The 25537-nt window shown below is 31.6% G+C and overlaps 1 protein-coding gene across 4 annotated transcripts in view; it reads left to right on the plus strand.

Moving 5' to 3' along the window:
• Nucleotides 1-17956, plus strand: part of LOC136978876 (neuronal-specific septin-3-like) — a 32974-nt gene extending 15018 nt beyond the window's left edge. For 3 of the 4 annotated variants that reach the window (XM_067274707.1, XM_067274708.1, XM_067274709.1), the window contains 8 exons: nt 1117-1290; nt 1372-1509; nt 3245-3326; nt 3401-3538; nt 10539-10656; nt 10732-10827; nt 10905-11053; nt 16535-17956. In XM_067274707.1, the coding sequence (XP_067130808.1) occupies nt 1117-1290; nt 1372-1509; nt 3245-3326; nt 3401-3538; nt 10539-10656; nt 10732-10827; nt 10905-11053; nt 16535-16916 (1277 nt within the window). In that variant the 3' untranslated portion in view covers nt 16917-17956. Of the gene's footprint in view, nt 1-261; nt 401-1116; nt 1291-1371; nt 1510-3244; nt 3327-3400; nt 3539-10538; nt 10657-10731; nt 10828-10904; nt 11054-16534 lie in introns of those variants that run through there. The other variant, XM_067274710.1, reaches the window with a different exon arrangement.
• The last annotated feature ends 7581 nt before the right edge of the window (nt 17957-25537 follow it).

Genomic DNA, 25537 nt, shown 5'->3' on the forward strand with positions numbered 1-25537 from the left:
TTCCCTCCTAAAATTAGAAAACAAAAAAGAAATTTCGAACGATTCGACACGATATTAAACACATCCTAGAAATTCGCATTATTGCGCCCTTATTATTTACATTATCTTATTCATTATTTACATTATTTGTCACTACAAATCGATAAATGCATTCCTCCCCCACAGAACGATTAACACAAGGGATAGGAGAATAACACGTGAAAATTCCGATCCCCTTTTGCAAAGGATTTAAAACAAAGAAATGAATGTGAAAACGAACACAACACGCGCATTGCCCCACTCTTCCTTCCTTCCCTTGTTTTTCTGATTTTGGAATGACTTGCCTTCCGTCCGCATGACACATCACACTAGCTAGTGTTGCAGAGACTCTCCCTAACTGCAAGTAACACAGCAAAAAATAGTCAGTATCGTGATATTGTTTGTCGTTTTCTCTTGTATTTAAGGAATTTGTCGGTTTCATTTGTTATATATTTATGTCATTTTCTTGAGGATATCAATGTCAATTTCTTAATTGTTTTGTAATTGTAACAATTCTTAATAATCTGGGAGGGGGGATGATCAATCTAACGTGGTGATACCGCATTGTACTTTGCGGGGGAGGATTGTCACGTGCCATTCTAGATTTTATGCAAATTTGGGAATTTCCTACGCGTTTTTTTTCTTAATTAAGATTTGACCAGGGAATTGTACAAATATATTTATATTATAGCTTATAAAATTGTAGATTCAGATGAGTTTTAGTTAATTAGCATCAATTTTCAACATGATTATTGTTATTGATGATAAAATGAAGTCTTTTGTTAGAAATAATATAAAATTTTTGCTTTTATTTTGCTATATTTTAAGCAAAAAAAAAAAAAAATCTAACACATCAGTTTTTAATATTTAAAACTGATGTGATAGAAAAAGTAGAATTTTAATTCGATATTTTACATATTTGATGCATACATTTCCTAGTTTTGAATGTAAAATGGTTTAAATGTTACATATTTCCTAGTATTTATCTTACCGTTTTGCTATTTCGTATAGTAATTTAATATACCTAAATACATAAAGCAAAAGTAGAAGTTTTAATATCTTTCATAGTGGAAAAATATAATATATAATTGTTTGCAGGTTTATTGAATGTGAACGATTACATAGCAATCATGTCCGATACGCTAACCGAAACGACACAGTGGGGATATTTGAAAACGGATATTTGGGGATACGTCGGTATCGACACTCTGCAAGAGCAGATACGCAAGAAAGCTTTAAAACAAGGATTCGAATTCAATCTTCTGGTCGTCGGTTGGTTTGAATTAAATTGTAAAAGTAGAATTCGAAGGATTTGCTTGTTTTTTCCATTTTAACGAGAAATGAATTTTTCAGGAAGGAGCGGTTTGGGAAAGTCGACGCTCTTAAATACTCTCTTCAAATCCTACGTTAGTCGCAAAAGTTGCACAAAGGACGAGAACAATCAAGAATGTAAAATACAGCAAACGACAGAAATTAAATCGATTACCCATTGTAAGTTTTGTTTATTTATTTATTTATTTGTAAATGTATAATTTGTATAGAAAGTAAAGTAATAATTGAATTGTTAACGCTTTATATAAGATATTATATAGACAGGAATTATAGGAGGTGTATAATTCTTCTCCTACAGTATATCCTACGATTCTCTATTGGAAGAGATAAAGATACAGAGGATAATGTTTTTCTCCTACTCCGAGCAGGAGATAAACATTATCCTCTATATATAATAAAGCAGCTGCAAAGTATGTATGCATGAGATTGTATTCTGAGTCGGGTGTTTTTGGAGTAAACGAGCCACTTGCCTTCCCCGGAATCGAAGTAATACGTTCCACAATTTATAATCGCAGAAGTGACTAAGATATGTAATCTTACACCCTCGATCATGGGATACTTTGATGCAATAATGTATTTTTTAATCTATTTGCCTCCAAGCTTTTCTTCCCCGGAAAATTTTCTGCACACGTTCAAAGTCTTTCAATTAAGTAACAACTTACGACAAATACAGTAGCTAATAGATTGGTGCGATGTAGTTTTCACGAAATTTAACATGTGACAGTCCTCTTTGGGCCATTGTAAAAGAGAATTTTCAGCTGTCTTACAAAGATCAAACCTAAAAACAGCCATTGCAGATGATCATATCCAGAAGAATATGGAGAAAAGATTCACAGAGAGAATGAAAGGGAGCACAACTTGCATGCATAGAAACTTTGCTGGCATTCTTTTATATATAAACTAGCAAGTAGGCCCGACGTTGCTCGGGCAAAAGTAACGATAGCGAAGATTAAGATTATTACATTATAGTCACAAAAAAAAAGAGTAATTTCATCAATGAACTAAGTTTTTCTAAAGAAAGGTCGAATTTGAAAATTGAATGTTCTAATATTGTTTGATTTTCACGACGTGTTCTGATTATATCCTTCGATTTTCATCGAATGTTCTAAAGAAGAAAGGTCGAGAAAAACCGAACTAATCTGTTTAAATTTGAAAATCGAATATGTTCTAACATATTACTTTTTTCTTTTTTCTTCTTTTTTCCAGCACCCGTAAATCTTGCACGTCACTTTCTCTTGTTCTCCATTGTTACTTAACACTTCCATTGTTACTTAACACTTTGGTACTTAAATCTGGTATCCTAACTGTGCACCAAATTTCAACTTTCAACTCTTAACCGTTTTAGCTAATATTAAGATCATTACGTTATAGTCAACCTTACCCGTTTTCACAGAATGCAAGAATTAGGTCCTCCCTGTTTCCAGACTAATTACAGAATTTTTAGATGGGTCTAAAAATATGTTCGATTTCGAAAAAACTGCATCTGTGTCTTGCACTTCGCTTTCTCTTAAGACTTCCATTGTTACGTAACACTTCCATCAACGATGGAAGTGTTACGTAACAATGGAAGTGATGGAAGTGATGGAAGTGTTAAGCCTTAATCCTGTCCCTCTCCCCGTGGGGAGAAATTTCAAAAAATCCATTCTTAGTGTGCATTCTCGTGACGTACCCTAACTGTGTACCAAATTTCAACTTTCAACTCCTAACCGTTTGGGCTCTCACTGATCATCATCATCATCATCATCTCGTCTCGATTATATATGTAGATATGTATACTTGATAATGAAATATTATTATTAACAGTAAATTAAATAGCAGATTTTTAAAATTGAAACGTTACGTCGATTAATTTGAAACTCGAATTTATAACTAAAACAATCCATATCATTTTTAGTATTAGAAGAAAAAGGCGTTAGATTACGTCTAACATTAACAGACACCCCGGGATTTGGAGATCAAATCAATAATGAAAATTGGTAATTTTAAATTTATTTAAATTATAATTAACGTATTATTATCCCAAAATTTTGACTTTATAATGTTTGAACAGTTGGCTACCAATTCAAGAATATATTAATGAACAATATGAAAAATACTTAATAGAAGAGCAATGTATAACCCGAAAAAGAAATATAACCGATTCGAGAGTTCATTGTTGTCTCTATTTTATTCCTCCGTCGGGACATAGGTAAGTTTTTTTTTAATATCTGCAAACTGATATATCGAATGTAACTTAAAAAACTTGGACTATTGATCTGTTGTTCTTTTAAATTGCAAATTATGTCTTATAAAACAATTTTTTAAACAAGTATGATGATTGAAAAAACTTGTAGATTGTAACATAGTCTAACATAAGAATGAAAAAATTAATTAGACCACGGTAACATTGTATGAACAGTGAACACGTTCATTGTGTGTATAGACACATCTGAGATATATAAACTTGGTAGTTTTGTTATACAACCCCTTTTATGAGTACAGATATCTCTTTGTGCCACTTTGCATTTCAGTTTCGTTCTAATGTAGTTTGAGAATTGGAGTTATCTCTATACAAAATGTCGTAATTTTTAAGGGCAAACACCATTATTCGATATTTTTTATTTGAGCGAGCTTAAATGTCGACTCGTATTTGCTTGTAGATCTTAGAATATTGAAATTTTCAATGTCGTTTGGCACCTTTTGTCCAGTTTTCTTTAACAAGAACTGATTATATAATTTTTCTTCTTCCTTGTCCTAGCTTTCTAGTCTAGCTTTCTCATAAACCAGGTGTCACTGTCATTGGTGATAGTGCTCTAAATGAACCCTAAAGACTTTTGCTATGTTTCATTTTTATAGATTAAAAGTTACTACATAAAAAGATTAAATTTTTAAAGATGTCTTGGGCAAATGCAGACCACCTTAATATACTGTATTATTTGTTACTCTATATACCCAGGGCTGTTTTTTCAACCTTAGTGTGCTGTATGCAGTACCAGCAGATGGCATAAAAGGTATCGATTGCCAGCATACAGTTTTGGAAATTGTTCAGTAGAAAGAATTTTGTTTTGTTGACGATAAACTCTGCCCTTTTAAAACTTCCTGTGCGCGAGTCTGAATGAAGTAGTATTGCATAAATATGAATGTTTTCACTTGTATAATAAATGTTTTCACTTGTATAATAAATGTTTATTGATCCTTATTTTTTCACTTGCCCCTTGGATTAAAATTTATTGTATCGAGAATAGGAATTTATGGAAAAAACAAGCATTCCTTTTTTCCTTTAAATTTCTTCGTATTGTATTCTTCCTATTCATCAGTCTATACTTTTTTCCTGTTTCCTGTTTAGAATATCAAGCTATTCAGTATAAATCATAAATCATTAAATAATTATTATTGTTCTCTTTATATAGAACATATTAACAGATTATTATGTTATAATTCTGTATGAAAAGAATCAGATAATGATTTTTCTCTGCAAATTCGATTAATTATCTGTATTAATTTATAATATATTTTGTTCAAAACACGATTAAATTGTCGTCATCTGTGTAAATCTAGCAACAGTTACCATATACGTCATTTCTCAGATGTTAATATGCATTTTATTTGCTTAAAATTTAACACAGAGTGACTTTTGAGTAGTTATATTTCTTAAATTAATTGATCTGGAAGCAAAAATTGGATAGAGATGTAGCTGTATGATAAGAAATTTTGGATTTGAGTCCCTCTCTAGATTAATTTTTTCTTTCAGAATATTCCATATTTATTAAATTTAACTTAAAATTAATGTAACTGTTAAAATTAGTACAAGAAGCTGGCCGGCCTAATTTGGTTCCAGTTTAGTTTGTTGATTAATTATTATAAATCCAGTGTTATAGCTCAAAAGTTAATCCATCTGTTAGTAATTTGATAACCACAAAAGGAAACAAGTTGAGGATGGAATCAATTATTTCCCAAAGAAAAATAACACCAGAAACTTTAAATTTCTCCAGCAGATTTTCTCTAATTAACAACAAATGTTTTTGATTGCTTTTATTAGCCACTAACAGGTTTAATGAACATCAGTCAAATGGAACTCCTTCAAGAACTTTGCATGAGATAGTTCACTCTATTGCTTGAATGTATCATTTGATTTAGTATTAGAATACTTAAAGAACAATTCATTTGAATGGTGGAATGCGTCATCCCAAGTGAAATTCTTCTTGGATGTTCCTTAAACCTGATGATAGTTGATGAAAACCAGCCAAAACATTTGTTGTTAATTAGAGAAGTTAATATGCTGGAGAAATATGGGTTTATGGTGTTAGTACTGAAACTCCAATTATGTGCTTATTATTATTAAATATAAAAAGTCTCTGTAAACTGGCCTGTTCTGTAATATAAAATATACAACAGAAAATCTAAGTCCTTCCAGTAACAACATTTTAATGAAATACAAACGTTTTCGACCACCTGCCGACGTCTGCATCAGGTTTAATATCAAATGAAACATCTGCAGAATTCAAATTTTAAATGATAAATTCGAAAAGATAATATGATTGAATCAATCAGTAGTGAGAAGTGGGGAATGGGTGGAATAGGATATTAAGATCAGATTGAAGTGTGCGCGCTACGTGCACAAAATTTGTTTTCATCTTTATGGTTATTAATACAGTTGCCTCTCTAATATGGTCACTATGTCAGATATAATGTATTAATGTCTCCTGGTCAAGTTTAGCTTGAATGTTGTCGTTGAAGGTATATATGGACAAAGCAGTGGATGGTTTCGTTACAGCATTGTTTACATAGGAAGGCTTCTTTCTGACTTTGGGGTACTTTATGTATATTTCCCTGTTTTTATGTATTTTTATCATTTTTCTACTGTTTTTTGTGTAAGTTTATTCTCTTTATTCCAATTTTTTTATTTTAACTGTCTGGCATCCATATTTTAAAATATTTTGTTATTGAATGTAAACATTCATTTCATTTTGTATTTTACCTGAAGACAGTCCTTAAATGTATGTTACAGCTATTTTTGCAAAAGTAGTTTGTAAATATTTTTTCAATTAACTGTAATTTTTGTTATATTTTATACTTCTCAACCGAAATCTGATAAGGCATATGGTATCTTATTGGTGAAAATATGTAATGAGGCCATACTATTTTCATCAACTCTTACCGTAATACTTTTCAATACATGGTATATTTATTATATAATAAATACGAAAAGAAACGTGGGCAACACAATCCGTGCAGGCACTGAGCAATTGCTAAAAATCTTCAATAACTTGTCCAATGAATTTCTTACCAAGATATCAGGTCTACTAGTAAAGTAACAGTCAAAATCAACATCACCAATAAAATCTAATAAATAAAAGAGAAATATTGTAAGTTTCTTTGTTTGGATTAGAAATGGCATTGAATTTCATCTCTTCTCTCAACTTGTATTGACATTTGTATTGGTACTACTAACAGTATATAACTAAATGCATATTTATGCAAGTTACTTTTAACATTGGAACAAAACTGTATTCTACAAGATAACATTGGCAATTTTTACTGCTAACAATTATGTAAATATTATAATTGAATGTTAATGTTATAATGACATCAAGCAGATTAATTTGAGCATATTTAAGTTCAGTATTAAGTATTATTTACAATAATTAATAATTAGGTTTTGAAGGATAAACCTAATATGTTTTAAAATAATTCTTAACGGTAGAACAAGTAAATGAAAATATACTAAAATAAAAATACCGACCATACGTGATGAACGTCGGTTATAATTAAAATGAACGGAGTTTTCCATTTTTAAGCAAAGTTGCATTAACGTAAAGTTTGTTCCAATTAGGGATTGCAATCCAGCAGTGTTTTGAATCCAGCTGGATTTTTGCTGGATTGAAATCATTCCAGCTGGATCCAGCGTGGATGTATTTTTGGTGCAATAAAGTGTTATCTATCTATCTATCCTGCAATTTATGTTTTTTAATGAAATAAAACATTTAAAAAATACTTTAAAAGCTTTTATTATTTAGACTGGTCACTATAAATCAGTAAAACTTCTTACACATTTAGGTAGTAAAATTAACTTTGGTTCGGTTTAACACTTGAGATAGAGATAATTAACTTTAAATGTTTAGTTAGATTATAACTATAATGTAATCTTTAAGTTAGTAGAATTACCTTTGCTATTATTTAATTAATTAATATTAATATATTATAATAATGTAAGGATGGATAATCAGTGGCTAAGTGGCTATCAGTCTTACCAGTTTTCATATATATAGGCTCTACATATTAGTCTGTAGTTATTTATAGGTATGTAAAACTATGTACTGGAAGTAGAATAAGTTAAATAAACTACACCTTTATCAATCCAGCAAAATTTAATAAAATAATAACGTTTTCAATCATTTTTAACGATCTTCCTCGGTTACAAAAAAAATAGAACATTAAATATAGAACATAAAATGTGTTCGGAATAAATATGAAAATTAACGGAAAACGCCCAAACGGACAAAATATAGATAAATAAACAAAATAAATAGCGGAAAAAATATATACAAAGTGTTTTTTTAAACTGACGGTACTCAGAAACATCTGTAGAGCAATCTAACAGCCGGACTGTCGCCAAATTTGGGAGAGTGACTAAGGACGACATGGAAGAGAGATTCCGTGAAGAAAAAAGTAGTACCTAAATTCGCTGGTAGAGGAGGATTTGGCGCTGTTGTAGCGAAAAAGCTACCAGCACTTCACTGAAGAAAGGGTCATCAGTCGCTTTTTTCCACTTGCATGGCCGCCTCGCTCCCCGGATCTAACCCCATGTTACTTTTTCCTGTGGGGTTACTTAAAATCCAAGGTCTATCTTAGTAGTGTCCCAAACTTGATGACTTTGAAGGACAACATTTCTCGAACTGTGATGAACATTCCTGCGGACGGCCATGTTACGTTCGGCCATAGAGAACACGGTGTTCAGTGTGCTATGAGTTGTCCAGCAGGACGGTGATCACATTGAAGAAGGGAGAAGGTTATTTGCTGATTAATTAAACTTTCATTATTACACTGAAACCTCTGTCTGATTATTCATTCGTGTGTTTGTTAATTGCAGCTGGATTTTATGCAGATTCTTAGCTGTTTTGCTACAACAGCGCCAAATCCACCCCTACCGGAAAATTTGGGTACTACTTTTTTCTTCGCGGAATCTCTTTCCCATGTCGTCCTTAGTCACTCTCCCAAATTTGGCGACAGTTCGGCTGTTAGATTGCTCTACAGATGTCTCTGAGTACCGTCAGTTTAAAAAAAAAACACCTTGTATATAAGATCCAATGAAACCAGCATTGTCCGTTAATAACATTAATTAATGTAAAAGGATCTCCACATGGTAGACAATGAGTCTGCATCTTTATGGTTTATACAACCAGTTGTCATGTGCGCCTTGCAGATTTCCAATCTCTCAAGATGTTTGACCGTTTGCCTATTCGTCGTTGTTTTTATAATTGCCGCTTGATCCCATTGGATGTTACCATCCTTCTGTCTTGCGTATGATGCCAGCGCAGTGTTGTCAAGATTCTTATTGATTGTATATTTGTGCTCTTGAGCCTTTGTTTTAAACTGCGCATCGTTGCACCCACATAAACAAGCTTGGAATTGAAACGTTGGTTGTGTAAAGGGACCGAATATATACCCGTTGTTGAATTCTGATCCTCTTTCTTTTTATCGTTTCTTAAAAGTTTGAAAGCAGTGGGATTACGTCGGTATACAATACAAAAATTATTAGACCTGGCAGTACATCTATGTATCTTGTTTAAAAATGGGATGTAATTAAGCACTATTCTTTTTATATTTACTCGAAACACATTTTATGTTCTATAGTTAAAGTTGTATTTTTTTGTAACTGAGGAAGATCGTTAAAAGCGATTGAATACGTTATTATTTTATTAAATTTTGCTGGATTGATTAAGGTATAGTTTATTTATGAGTAATTTAATTATTAGTGTTAGTAAAGTAGTGAGTAAGTAATTAGTAGCAGTCTAGTAGTTAGCAAAGCGGCAACGCGACGACGTAGACTTTTTCGCAATTATTTAGAAAGTTAATTGAGTATTTGCGGATCCGCAGCGCTGGATCCAGCACTTGGTGCTGGATCCAGCAGGCCGAAGAATGCGCTGGATCCAGCTGGATTGCTGGATGAGGGACCCAGCAATTGCAATCCCTAGTTCCAATGTTTAACATTGACGTACGGTAGCAAGTTTAATTATTGATATAGATCGTAACCAGATAAATGTAATATATCAGTGGTACCCACTAATGGCCTTAGTACGAAATCTTGCACGTTAAGTCTGGATTTAGAAGAAAATCCAAATTCCAATGTCATCTACTGAATTTATTGTCAAGGTAGTCTCTAACTAGAGGACTCGAGACACATTCTTGTGCATAGGAACATGTGGCCACTTGAGTAATTAGATTTAGACGAATGTCAACTCGGCATTATATGTAAAAATTTTCAAGAGTCTCATTGATTCTATTATATCTTATGGTTTATCCCTTTTGTGGACTGTTATTTTAAGATTTGAACAAAATACTATATTAATATTATAAAAGAACTTTTGTATTGGGTTGATCCATTCCATATTATATGGAAAGATCAGAGTTAGGTTTTGACAATATCGAGCTTATAAGCAATTAAGATTATATCAAGGACGATTTAGAGGTATCAGCTGGATTGGTAATTTGGAAAAGACCACTAAACAGATTGGTTTGGTTTGGTTTCCCTAAAAATGTCAGGATGATTCATCTATAAATTTAAATGATCATCCTTTCTCAATTTTAATATTGCACGAGCATATTTTACAACAGGATACAGCATTTGATATATGCAATAAATCTCATTCTTATTAGATTTAACATCCTGCAATCTAATCTAATATTTATAAGGAAGAAATAAATTTTTTTATACAAAAAGTAATATCCAAGTACACCCAAATAAATTTTATGTGAGATGGAAGAGTTATTGAATTCCACTTTCTAGCAATATTCAACATTTATGACAGTTTTGCTCCAATTAATGACATGGTGCTTTGAGATGTTTCTATACGATCATAGACATATTTAATTAATATTATTACTTATTTATTTTTGTATTGATAATCACTGTATAATGTAACCATGGGTTACTTTTAAATAACCATAACTTTGCAATAAAATCAGTTACGTGTATTTTATTTCTATAGCTTAACTCCTCTGGATATTGAATTTATGAAGAGACTAGATAAAATTGTTAATATAGTTCCTGTTATTGCTAAAGCAGATACTCTGACTATTGAAGAAAGATTAGCATATAAACATATGGTAAGTCTTGTTTTATTTCCTAAAAGAATTCTTTTTAACAATGCAAAATAATTTAAATTTTACTTGTATTTGCAGATTAGGAGAACTCTAGAAGAGAACGATATAGCATTTTATCCAATGAAATACTTAGAGGAAGATCCAGATGAAATAGTTACTAATAATAAAATAAGAGTAAGTTAATTAGTTAATTATTGAAATGAATTGTTCTTGCGTAAATTATTTTTAAAAAAACCTTAAAATTTTTATAGGATATGATACCTTTTGCCGTGGTCGGTAGCGATAAACAATACGAGGTCAACGGTAGAATGGTCTACGGTCGGAAAACTCAATGGGGAGTCGTAGAAGTAGAAAACCGACATCATTGTGAATTTTCGGATATGAGAGACATGTTAATAAGGTAGGGCTAATTGTTAAAGCAAAATCAAATTATTTTACAAACAAAATTTTTAAAATATATAAAATAAATCTGGACAATTAGGAGAACAGAATAAATACAATAATTGTGGCTTGTTTTCCAGCATGTACATTATTAAATTTATTGGTACAAAGATTTACATCAGACAAGTTCATTTGGCCATTTTTTCATGAGAATTTGTCAAGTGATTGATCAGTTAAACTTTACAAATAATCCAAATTATAAGATCATATTAAATTTATTGTAATTCTAAGTAAACATTTTTTATAATAATAAATGCAATGTATATGGCAATTATAATTAGGTATTTGCATTCTGTAAATGATTTTAAGAAGTGGTCATTAAACATTCACGCAAAGAAAATGGTCTATACAAATTAATTTCTCTTAGAAGTTGCAATGTTGAAATATGGCTTTTTTTTGCTTGTTTTAGAACAGGGATGGGCAACCCGTGACCTACATTCATATTTTATGCATCCCACGTCACACAAAATATTAATAAATACATCAATTTCCCAACTTAGAATTTTTGTTCCCTACTTTCTTATAATTTTCTACAACCTATCCTTGTTTTAAGAACGATATAGCATTTCATGAATTAGCAAACACAGTTATAAGCATAAGAGAGTATGATTGCTGAGGCAGTAAAGACAGTAAAGGCATTTTTTCTACTGTTGTGAAGAATTTGGATTCCAGTCTAGGTTAGATCCTCAGAAATTTCTGAGTGGTTTGATTCCAATATATTTGGGTCTTGCACTCACCATACAGTTGTTCCTTTACAAGTCTAGCCCAACTAATGATGAACACGAAAAAGAAAGTAACCACAGGGCTGAGAGTTAAAAACAAACATATCAGTAGATAAATATTTAATTACAGCAAAAACTTACTAAAATTTTGTGTTCTTGGTTAGTATGTCTGGCATGTTTATGAATCATCAACATATGCTATGAATGTTTTATTCCATACAGTTTGTATATATCAGTAAGGTGGTTTCATTTGTATTCAGTAATTATCATCAAACAATCTGTCGGACTATTTTAAGGCTAGTAAATAATTGAATACAAATCGATTTGGCCACCATCAGATGCCGGCATAACCATCTACCTCTAGTCAAATTGATTTGTATTTAATTATTTACTACTACTAAAATAGTCCAATGGCTAATCTAGCAGATCATTTGGCAATGCAAATAAATCAGGTTGGTTGTTATGTTACATACTTAGTAATTAATTTATCTCGATATGGTTAAATGCTATTGTGATTAGCATAACGTAAAGATGAATTGACAATTTGATGAAATGTAGTGAATTGTCTCACTATTATGCTTTTAAAGATTGAAATTAATCTAAGTTCACAGAATACACATTTCTTTATGTGGTTAGCTTGGTTATTAATTGTAATTGCTAATTATTCTGTATCAGAGATTACTATAAATTATGTTTGCTTGTCTTTGCCAATAACTTAATATTGTAATCTGCATTTGATATTACTTTTTCAGTTTATATATATATATATATATAAAATTAATTTTTTTTTTTCAGTAACCTACCATGCTTTTTTCAGTTCTAAGAGCTTTATGAGATTTGCATTAAGTTTTTGTGTTAATACTGCACTGTATGTCATCTCAAAGACATTTTAAACATTAAAGAAGAGTTTTAATTTAGATGCTTGTTATTGGCAAAACTCTTTCGAACTGATGTAACCATTGAACAGTATAGTTAAAAACATTTCTTATTGGTATATGTATTACACAGTAGAATCCCAATTATCCAAGGTAACGTGGGCCAATGCTACCTGAGATAACTGAAAATTTGGATAAACAGATGGCCGCAGCCATTGCAGATTTGAAATTGTGAATAAAAAGATTTGTATGGTATCGTTTTTTAAAGACCCGGAATATCCAGTGCATCAGATAAATCTGCCACATTGCAATGTTTTAAGAATATTGTCTCTTATAGAATACAATTCCAAATAAAAATGTTTGAAGAATGGTTAAAAGCCCTCTTTTATATATTAGTGAATTTAATCATGTATAACAAAATTTTATGCACCATTTATTATATTGCTAAAGTTAGATTCAGATTGGCATACAAACTACCAGTTTGTTAGGAGTTGAAGATATCTCAACTTAGAGCAACAAGTTACCGCCTTCCATACTTTTTCAAAAGATTTTATTACAATACAAACGTTTTTAGCTGACATTCTGCACAGTGCCAAATTTTTAATCATATTTTTAATTTATTTAATTTAAAATACAGGTATACCTCGAGTTACGTCGTTCTCGATTATACGTCGTTTGTCAAAAAAAGTATATGGAAAAATAAAAATCAAGTTTAAGTCATTTTATTCGACTTTACATCCGTCCGCCACAAATACTGAAGTTGTAATATCACTAGAAAAGCATTAAAAGCACACAAAATCATATTAAAATATGTGGATTTACAGTAAATGTTAATATAATCATCATAAATCCTGGAGAATGAAACACGAAAACATCTGTGTTTGTGTTGTCATCTTATTTAGTGGTCTTTAAGTGCTCATTATTGGCGTTTTCCACCGTAGTTTCAACTTTCGTCGTAACTACACAAATAAATTCGACTTACGCCGCCTCTCCTGGAACCAATTACCGACGTAAGGCAAGGTATACCTGTATATGCTTTCCACCTGAAATTAGTACTATAGTGTCTTGCCCCTGTACATCATACTTTTCCTTTAACAATAGAGTCATGCTGATCATCTATCTAAAACATTTTGGAGGAAAATTTTTGAGTTGAAGTAACGTGACTTCCACTTGCATCAGAAGTTTATATATAGACAGTTAATTGGGGCCTCCTACCCCTAAGGTTTCCATATCTGGTCTCGTCTTTCATCTATGTAACTCTGTTCTTGAGATTAAGTTAAGACGGATGACAATGGGAATTTGTAGGTCTACAATTTTTTCAAATTGCAGCCCAACAATTGTTTTTGGCCTGCTTGATAAGCCTTCGTCAGGTTTTTAAATTGTATTCCAAAAGTAGAATCTTTATATTCTTTGACATAAATTACCTTTTATAAATCATAACAGGTTCTTTATTTATCCAATATTCAACTGTCTTCTAAAAGCTGGAATTTTTGGTTAAATTATACAAACACACTTTTCATATGTTTCCAGCACTCACTTAATACATCAAGCAAATGTTTTTGGTCTGACTTACAGGGCCTGCCTTGGGTTAGCTGTCCAGATACGAAGGAATTACGTTGCATTCTCTTGTTTGATATATTAAGTGAGTGCTGGAAACATATGAAGTGTATTTTTATAATTTATCCAGTATAACAAAAAATTATAACATAAAATAAAATACATTTAAATATAAAAAATATGAATAAAAATGAATGAAATAACACTATTCAGCTATGAAGACACCATGGTTTTTACAGCATGTCACGAACCCCCCTTCAATAGCACTTAGGATATCATTGAAGAGGGGCAACAGCCATGCAAAGGATGGTGTCACAATTTCTGCTATTAATGCATTGTTCCCTTAATGTAGATTTTAAAATCTAAAAACTGCAGAGATATTAATCTACATTAAGAGAACAATGCTATCCTTTGCATGATGCCCTCCTTTTTAGCAGTTATCAAATAAGACATTTTGTGCTGTAAAAACCATGGTGTTATTTCATTTATTTTTAATTGTATTCTATTTAAATGTATTTTATGTTAAAATTTTTTATTGTAAATGGGTTTTTTGATTATCCTATATAATTTTTAAAAAATCTAGCAACAAGTTGCATAACTTTAAAAGCTTTTGAGATTTTGTTATATATTTTTAATTATTATAAAATAGCAAAAGATTTAATTTTGAGGGTGAGATGAGTTTTATAAAAACACAATGAAGATTTTACTTGTTAGAATTTATAAAGTTTGACCCCTCGTGAGATATATCACATGACCATCCCTTATCTCTCCATCCCATTGACCTTTCACAACCAAAATTTAATAGCATCAATGCCCCCTTATATACAAGCTACCGTGCCAAATTTTGTTTCTTTATCTTCATTTCACCCTAAGATATTAAGAAAAATAAATGCCAACGTGCGCACACAGAATCAAGCCGTAAAAAGTGTTTTGATTAAATTTAGTTGCTGGAAAAGTGTTTAGTGTCTTTTGATATACTGAAGTTCCAGCATTGACTATTATTGACCATAACCTTTTCCACCATAATGTTTTTAACCCAGTGTCACATATGTGGCGTGTCTTTTAAGTAAGTACCGTTTTAAAATAGGACCACTGCAGTGCTACAGTTGGTGTTCCGTGAATGTGTGCTGAGTACCTACATCTGTTGGCTAGCCACAGACACAATTACAGAAGCATTTGTTCATTTTATGTTTGTTTCTGCATGTTTAAAATGCATTAGACAATTGAAAATCCCACTGATTGGGAAGTACATGCGGTGATTTGTTTTTTTAATGCAAAAGACGTGAAAGTGGCTGACATTTGTCGGCAGATTAGTGAGGTGTACGGAAAAAACATTGAGTGATGGAATGGTAAGAAAATGGGTTAGAGCATTTAAAGATAGCTATACTAATGTCCATGACGAGGAGCATAGTGAGCGACAGTCTGTCATTACTGAAGACTTGGTGCAGAAAGTTGTTGCAAAAGTTTGAGAAAACAGACACTTTACGATTTTGTTATCCAAAACAAAAAGAGTGGCAAGCTCAGTAAGGCAATCATATAGCTTCATGACAATGCCCGTCCACACGTGGCTCGACGAACCCGGCGGCAGGTTTCTATGAGGATGGAATTCAGAAGCTGGTTGTACGATATGAAAAGTGCCTTTATATTGAAGGAAATTATGTTGAAAAGTAGATTAAGGTACAGGCTTTCATGTAAGAATAAAATTATTTAGAAAATTGCAGTTGTGTTTTTTAATATCAGACTGGTACTTACTTAAAAAACACGCCTCATAGTATGATGCAAACAGCATTTCTCTGCATTAGTGTTTGTTTTCAGTGGTTTGTATGTCCTAGGTTAAAACATACCACAATAATACAATAGTTCTAAGAATGAAAATGTGTGACAAAATATATTACAAAATGATTTGCCACCTTTTATCATTTTTAAACCATTTTAGATTTTTGTTTTGTAGCAGTTTCTCCCTTCTTTTCTACAGCCATTTTGGAATCAGCTACTCTGTCGATACAAAGTTAAAACTAATGCAGTATTTATACACGGATATTTCATGGAAAACCTTTTACAAAGTACTGTATAAGAAAAGTAATGTATTCGTTACGAATTTTCCTCAGATAATATCAAACCTTAGTTAATCGGGGTTCTACTGTGCATTGCATCTGTTCACAATAATTATTTTTGGACTGTGGATATAAGAAGTAATTTTATAAGTAAAAAAAGTGTGTTAGAATTGAGGAAATGTAGTAATTTTATTCGAAAAATTTCTTAACTTACAAAAATATTTTGATTTAGGACACACATGCAAGACCTTATCGACATAACTAAGTTGGTACATTACGAAAAATTTCGAAGGGAACGACTGAGTGCCAGGCAGTCACTTCATGTTAACGGAAGAGTAGAAGACGGAGATGTGCATCAGCTGAGTAGAGAAGGAAATCGATCCAGCGTCTACGGAACAAAACCTACAAGTAGACCTCCGCCACCACCTCCACCCAATCATCCCACTTTGTATCCTAGCAATCATGTTGGCAGTAGGTCTAGCAGTCATGTTACCTCTATTAACCATAAAAATAGCATTACTAGTAACCATAACGATGCCGTTCCCAGTCAGGATATTGCCACAAACGAGGAACAGCCGATCGATATCGATAATTTAAATGAGAGTTCTCTCTGATAACCGACGTATGCCAAAAAAAGTACTTAGAAGGAAAAGTCATAAAAAAAAAAAACCACAATTATCACTATTAAATTTTATTGAAAGAATAAAAATTGCATATAAATTTTTATACATTTGCAAAATGAAATTTTTAAATTTGCTCAAGAGATTTAAACAGATTAACGATTGCTGCAAATTAATATAATTTAACGACCGTCGCCAATTATATTTTTGAATAATTAAAAAGTTACGAAAAGCCCATGTGATAATTTTCGTTTAAAATTGCCAGCGTTACATCGACGAGAAATCCGGGCCGAAAAAGTTAATTCGACGTTACTTACGCAAGAACGAAGCAAGAAATTCTGTAAATATGGCAATATTAAATATATAGTTTGTGAATTTAAATTCTAAATTATTCATTTACGAGCAAAAATAATAGAGGCCTTTTATATTTTATATGGAATTTGTGATTGTGTTATACGAATTGCACATTTTTTAATTCTAAATGTTAGAATGTAAATTGTAAAACGTTGCCAAATCTAGTACACGTGACCCCCCTTAATTCGATTCGAAAGAGCCGAGGCAATATTAAATTTGGATGTGTTTTTCACTGAAAATTTTATAGAATTTAGATATTTACACGACATGGCAAACTTTATGCCTTTTATAACAGTTATATATGTCCATATTGTATGTATATATATATTAAAAAAAAACAAAAAACGATTATTATGTTATGTTGAATTATTCATCTACATCTTTAATTATTTTAGGAGTAAAGAATGTTCTGAAGATCTCCTGAAAGAACCTCAAAATCATCATAATTTTGTTGTCATTGTTCAAAGTGAAAACGTTTGTTAAAAATAAGATATTTTTGTAATAATAATAGTTCTAAATGTTTGTCATCGAGCTCGTTTTTTTTTGTTTGCCAATTTTACGATTTATCTTTGATGTTACGAGTGATGTTTTTCTTAATTTTTTTTCTTTCTCCATGTATAAAAAGTATTTATAATATAAATTAATCATTTTTAATTGTCTAATAAATATGTTTAAAATTATTTTTGTTGCAGGTTTTAAAAATCTTAATGCCTTATTTGAAAAGTGCTTTTACACACACTTTTATTAGTATTAAAATTAAACATATATAATCAAATGTATTTTGCATTAGGACCAAAGTGGTTAAGGTGGCATCCTACCATCATGGGGACTAGGATCAAATCTCTGCAGGCAATTCTGAGAATTTTTCAGTGGCAGCCTGTTCCCGATACGTTGGGGTGACCTTCATTGCGGGTCTGGCCAAACCACGACGGGCATAGGAAAAAGCCCTCTTGTGCCCTTGGACGGTCAAAATGAAAATTTATTTGTGCTTGTAATCTTCAATTTTAGAATGACCCTACATTAGAAACAATTGTCAACAATACATTGCAATATATTTTGAAAGTGTTCAGTAATATGATGTCTTCTTTCTTCTACCATTTAGGGTCATCACTAACCATTCTATTCCTTCAAGATTAAATAAATCATTAATAATGCAGTATTTTAATAATAATAATAATAATAATTCTACGGCAAGCACACAAACAACACAGAAACATACACATGGCATATATAGACTACAGAAAAGCATTCGACAGTGTTCCACACAGTTGGCTGCTACATATGTACAAAATACATCCATCACTCATTGCATTTTTTCAAAACATTATGCAGCACTGGAGAACAACACTACATCTCAGGGTTAGTAACACTTCCATACAAACAAACCAAATTTTTATTAGGCGAGGAATTTTTCAAGGAGATTCCTTGAGTCCTCTCTGGTTCTGCTTAGCCCTGAATCCATTATCCAACATGTTAAACAACACGCAATATGGTTACAATATCAGACACGAAAAAACAACACAGTTTACACTGTCACATCTCATGTACATGGATGACATAAAACTTTATGCATCCACACAAAAACAACTTCATCAACTCCTACAAATCACACATTCATACACCAAGGACATACAAATGGAATTTGGCCTAGATAAATGCAAAACACTTCACATAGAAAAAGGAATCCTGAAGAAAGAAGATTTTGCACTTGGAAATGGAGACGTTATTGAATCCATGGAAGAGGGCGAGTTCTACAAGTACTTAGGATTCCAACAGGCCAAACTAACAGAACATACACAAATAAAGCAAAGATTAATTAAAGAATACCAAAGTAGGTTAAATGCTATTCTCAGAACACAGTTAAATGCAAAACACACAGTCAAAGCAATAAACACATATGTCATTCCAGTACTTACATATTCTTTTGGAGTTATACATTGGACTCACACAGATCTTGAGCAACTCCAAAGGAAAACAAGAACAACACTTACTAAGCATAAACAACATCATCTTAAATCCGTCACAGAAAGATTAACCCTTCCACGTAAAGATGGCGGACGTGGTCTGATTGACATAGTTAACCTTCACTACAAACAAATACAGTCACTGTGAGAGTTTTTCTACAAAAAACAAGAAACATCACAATTACATAAAGCAGTAACTCTAGCAGACTCAAATAACACACCATTAAACTTACACTCACATCATATGGACACAACACAACATATAAAAAGCATAAACACCATTAAGCAAGCGTGGGCTCGAAAGGCACTCCATGGCAGGCATCCTTATGATCTGGCCCAGGATTTTGTTGACAAAACTGCGTCAAACAGCTTGTTAGCTCGGGGATGCCTCTTTGGAGAGACGGAAGGATTTATGATCGCCATACAGGATCAGGTCATAAATACTAAAAACTACAGAAAACACATACTAAAAGATGCAACACTCACAAATGACACATGCAGAAAAGTGTCACATCATGCCAGAAACTACACAACACATCATCTCTGGTTGCAAGCTCTTGGCACAGACAGATTATTTACACAGACATAATCAAGTAGCAAATATAATACACCAAGAGCTTGCAAAGAAACACAAATTAGTAGACATCCACGAACCATACTACAAATACATTCCACAGACAGTATTGGAAAACAACACGCACAAAATGTACTACGACAGAGCCATAATCACAGATAAAACAATTTACCACAACAGACCAGACATCACACTCATTGACAAACACAATAAAATCACATACATTATAGACATATCCATTCCAAACACTCACAATATACAAAACGCATGCACTGAAAAAATTAGCAAGTACACAGAACTCGCCCAGGAAATAAGGCATCTGTGGAGGATGGATAGGGTGCTTATTGTACCTGTTGTTCTCTCCTCTACAGGTGTCATACCACACACACTACACAAAAGCCTGGGCACATTAGAATTGAATAGAAACACATACATCACACTACAGAAGGCCACTATATTGAATACATGTCATATTGTGAGAAAATTCCTGAATACAGACACACACACTGATACACTTCTTTAATTTCTGTTTTGGTTACTGTTTTGGTTACTATGCCTTGACTTTGGTCCGGCATAGTACTTAGCCACCGGTGTTAACCGAGTATATCTCACTTAACCCATAATAATAATAAATAATAATAATAATGCTGGCTATATCTCAGGATTTGTGTGTGTGTGTGTATATATATATATATATATACACACACACACACACACACAGACCTTCACTTCAAAGAGTGTGTCGAACAATGAAAGTTTATATAAAATTAGATACAGTAGACCCCCTATAACACAGTAGATACGTTCCGTGTTATATGAATCCGTGTTGTACGAGTCACTTAAATACATGAGCCAATCACAGCCCAGCACACGGGCTGTGATTGGCTCATGTATTTAAGTGACTCGTACAACACGGAACGTATCTACTGTGTTATAGGGGGTCTACTGTAATTGTATTTTTAGAATTAATTATACTCGTGCAGTACAATAAAATCAATAATTTATGAAATATTGATTCTAAATTTAAACTTAAAGCGTAAACAAAAATAAATTTTAGAATGACCAAAATGATCTAAATTTAATTAGAATAATAAGCCAATAGCTTCATTATTTCTGTAAGAATTAATCACAAGACACCAGAGCGAGAATCTTTAAAGCATCATCTTCAGATTAGAATGCTAAGAATAATTTTATTCTTCCATCTCTTTAGTGTTTGTTGGATCTCAGCAGTTCGTAGTATTCTTAGTACTCGATTGCTCACTGTTCTCTCGATTAGTCGTATTTCCTTCGGAATTAGCACAAGTTGCCATCAAGAACAAACTGCACGGGAACTCTCTTTTTGATGGAAAAAGTTTATTTTCTAATTTAAAAGGATATGATTTCGGGCTTAATGCCTCTCCTTGGGCCTATTTTATTAAATATATCAGCAAAAACTTATGTCAGAAATTATAGAATGTTTTAAATTATATTTAACATACGCATACAACAATGTTCTCAAAGAATATTACCTAAAAAATATTATAGTGACAGCTGGAATAACTACTTATTTTACCCAAAGGTTTTAGTAATTAAATAAATAAATGCAATAAAATATTATTAAAATAAAAAGACAGTACCTGTACCTGTAGAAATAAAATTACTTACACTAGCCCATGGTTTTTATATGATTTAACAAAAATAAAACTGAAATATATTAAAAAATAAATATAAACATTTAGTTTGAAAATATATGAAAGCAGAGGTTCGTTTTGAAAGAGATTTTCCAGTGGCTAGATGGCCTAATGGTTAACCACCTTGAATTTTTTGTGGGTGGTCTGTTCCGGATATCTCGGGCCTCCATCCCTAGCCAACCAGTTGCCCCATTTTGGGTCTAGGCAAATCCGCAACAAGTATGGAAAGAAAGACTGTTTTTAGTATCCATGGAACAGATTTTACCAAAAAAAAAAAAAAAATATTGTGTATAAGTCTATTATAAAAAACAACTGATCATTTATGTTTTGAGACCAACTAATTTCAATATACTAAAAATAATCTGTAGTTTTTACAGGTATGAGAAGGTGCTTCTATTGAAATTATTTAAAATAAAAAGAAAAATGGTTTTAAAAGTATAATACTGTATTTCAGTGTCCAAAAAGTTACTATGCCATGAAAAATTTGTAACAACATTAAAGTTATATGTATAGTATTGTGTAGGAAACCTGTAAGTCATACATCCTACATTTCCACTTTGCAGTACTGCTTTCTCGCAGACGCTCTGGTTTTTGACTTCTTTGTTGAATATATCATCTGTGGAATCTGGCCTGCTAAGTCTCCAGACCTAGCAGGCCATATTCCGCAGATGAAATGTTAGGAATTCCTGACATTTAGCTATAGGAGAAACTAGAATATTGTACATAAGACTTTACTTTTATTACAACTTTACTGTTTAGTGGAAAAGGTTTAAATAAATTTTTGGACATCCTGTATAAAAATTTGAAATTTTGTAACTTATTCTTTTTTAGCCTTGCTTAGTCTACAGGATAACATTGCGCATCAGAGAAGGCAACGGGGAACCACTCTGGTTGTAACTTCCCCCAGGATACACCTTGGCGCCTTACAAACCACTTATTAACCTGCGCCAGGTGCTCACCGATGTCATGATTTCTGATATGGCATGCAGAGAGAAAGTTAAAAAATGAATACTCTGCATCATATTTTCTATAAATTCCATAATGAAGTTCTATTCTTTTGGATTTTTAATTAATCCTGATAGTTTCAAGTGTTGAATCAAACCTTTTCCTCTGAGCTAAATGACTCTACTCGTTTTTTTTTCTATGAAGTACCAGTGCATAATTGGCATGTGGAAGGCTTTAATTTTATCTATTAAGGCAATGACATTAGCTGGATTACGCAACTGAAAACAAAAAGATGTCATGAAATTTAATAAGCTACAAGTGTTTGAAACCAATTGTGTTTATACAGAGCTTACAAATCATTGTTTTACTTCAGATTCTGTTTTACTTAATGCTAAATGGCATAATATATTTGAAAAGCAGTGATAAATTAATCTAGCGATTATGAAACTCCGAACAAACTCATTTTATCATGGATATATTAATATACACACTAAACAAACCTTAAATATGGAAATTTTCAGCACTTACTTGCACACACAACATACTTTTTAACGAAACATGCAATACATTCTCAAGCTATTATTGTAATAATGTAAGTAAATAAACAGTTTTGTACTGAAGATACAGAATAGCAATAAAATACACATAAAAATATAAATATTTTTAAGTAAAAAAATAGAAGTTTCTAATAATGCAAAAGAAATAAGGAAGAATATTTTAAATTTTTGTAATCAAATTAAAAGGCTTTATTTAATATACCATATTTACTCGCATATAAGACGAGGTTTTTATTCGTTTATCACAGCCTCAAATTCCTAGGTCGTCCTATATGCGCAAGCGAAAGACACTACGTTTTTGCAAATAATTTTTGTGAGCCATGTATTCGTATTTTATATCTGATGCTTACCCTCTTGTATTTAAAAACAATTATTTTATCTGGGTCATTTTGAATCATTCTTGTATATTGTCAAGAGTAAAGATGCTAAGCAGGAGTAAAGATAGACTGCTAAGAATTGGCAAAAAAAAGGTTCCCGATTGTCCGGCTTTATGTGAACAAATTAAGTTGTCGACTTTACAAGATTTTTTTTTTAAGTTTAAAATGCTAGTAATTTTTGTGGGACAATGTGCGCATTTACGTTCATTTGATATTTTACTTGTGAGTAAATGAAATAAAATTAGAATTGTATTAATAAATCTAATTTTCTTTATTTTGATCTTTAAAGTCACACCTCATCCTATATGCGAAGTTGTCTTATATTCGAGTAAATACTTACGTACAAAGTAAAAAATATGAAAAAGTGCATTTACACAAATTTAACAACATGCTGACATCATAATGATGGATTTGTGTCATCAAATCAATGAATACTTGCTCAATATAAAATATCTACACCGCAAGAAAATATGCTATTTTATATATGATTTACAATATACAGTCAAATCTCAGTACAGCGATTATTGATGTAACGATAAATCCCTCCATAACAATAATAAATGTAGTTATCTATCTAATCTGTATTAGCTTAATGTAAAACTTCTGACTAAATGATATCCTCTAATGTGATAAATCTGTTTAATGATACTTTTTTAATATACCGTACTAATAAATTACACAGTATTTTCCTTTCTCTACGATGACGATCATGCTGTAAAGATGCCTCAGCATTGCTTCTTGTAATTATTTTAATAAGCATATTCTCCTGCAGAAATTACACTTTAGAATTAGTTTTACTTAATTCATTTTTGCCTACAATGATTCAGATTCTGATTGATTTTGCATTCCAATGTTTAATATGTAAGTTAATGTGGAAATAATATGCAATAAAATCTCTTAAATCTTATTCTAGAAAAGATTACTAATACTTAGACAATGTTTGATTAAAAAAACAAATAAAAACTCTGTAGAAATAACACTGTTTGCAGTCCAACAATGCTAAATGAGGAAGGAGATACTTTAAAAATTTTCATTATAACAATAAATCTTTCTACAATACTTTCTCTTGTTCCAGTAAATATCACTGCACAAGAATTTGACTGTATTTTAAAATGTTTTTCCGCATTCAATTTTGAATAAATGAATTGTTTAATAAAATCTGAAATGCTAATACAAACACTGTAATGTTTATTTACCATAATAAAAAATTCTTATTAATTTTTTTCATCAAATGCTATTTTAATAAGAATTTTATATTTATCACACTTTTGAAAAGCCCTTTAATAAGTTTTGATCTTGTTTAGAATTTTGTGTCATTAAAATAATGAAATTTCTTCAAAATTAGAATAAACACAGTACTATAATGCGACAAGATTTGTTTTTATTTGGTTTGTGTATGGAGTACGGACTGACTATTTGTCCTCCTCCATTTATTGCTATTATTATTCTACATTATCGTACGTTGACCGATGCCAATATTGAATATAAAGTGATTATTTTTAATCAGAAATACATATACATAATATCACAATCTCTTGGGATGTTGCTATATACACATAATCTTATTTCTATATGATATTAAAGACAGTTTTTGTAGCACTTACCATTAATATATACAGCTGTATAAATCTATTCAGTGTTAGGAATTGCTTTAAGCTTTGAAAATAGCCAAGTTATTATTTTAAACCAAATGCAGTGTATGTCACATAATGTACCCAAGGTGTGTTGTGATGATAACCACTGAATTAATAATGATACATAAGCATAAAATTATGGTTTTATTCCACCTGGTAAGTGTGTGTTATGAGCAATAGACAAACTTGAAATACATTACATCCTTGAAGTTTGTGGATGTGTGTTTGGGAATTCAATGTAGAAATTTATGCACCAAAATTTCAACTTTTGATGAAAGGTTTAGACCTTTTGGGAAACTGGGGATTATGCACTAGTGTAAACTGGAGTTGGCACCATACAAACTGATGTTCAAGCAGGTGCAATGCTAAAATATCACTGCACTCACTCATTTGTATAGTGTCTGTCATATGTTATGTTACTGTTTTGTTTATTTTTTTTCTTTTGGCTTAAATAAAATGACTTTTGCAACACTACAAACCATTGAATAGTATATTTATTTAATAAAACCATTCATTTTTCTGAAATTTTTTTAAAATAGC

Source organism: Centruroides vittatus, unplaced genomic scaffold (assembly GCF_030686945.1).
Source record: "Centruroides vittatus isolate TY-2023 unplaced genomic scaffold, ASM3068694v2 contig_559, whole genome shotgun sequence".
NCBI lineage: Eukaryota > Metazoa > Arthropoda > Arachnida > Scorpiones > Buthidae > Centruroides > Centruroides vittatus.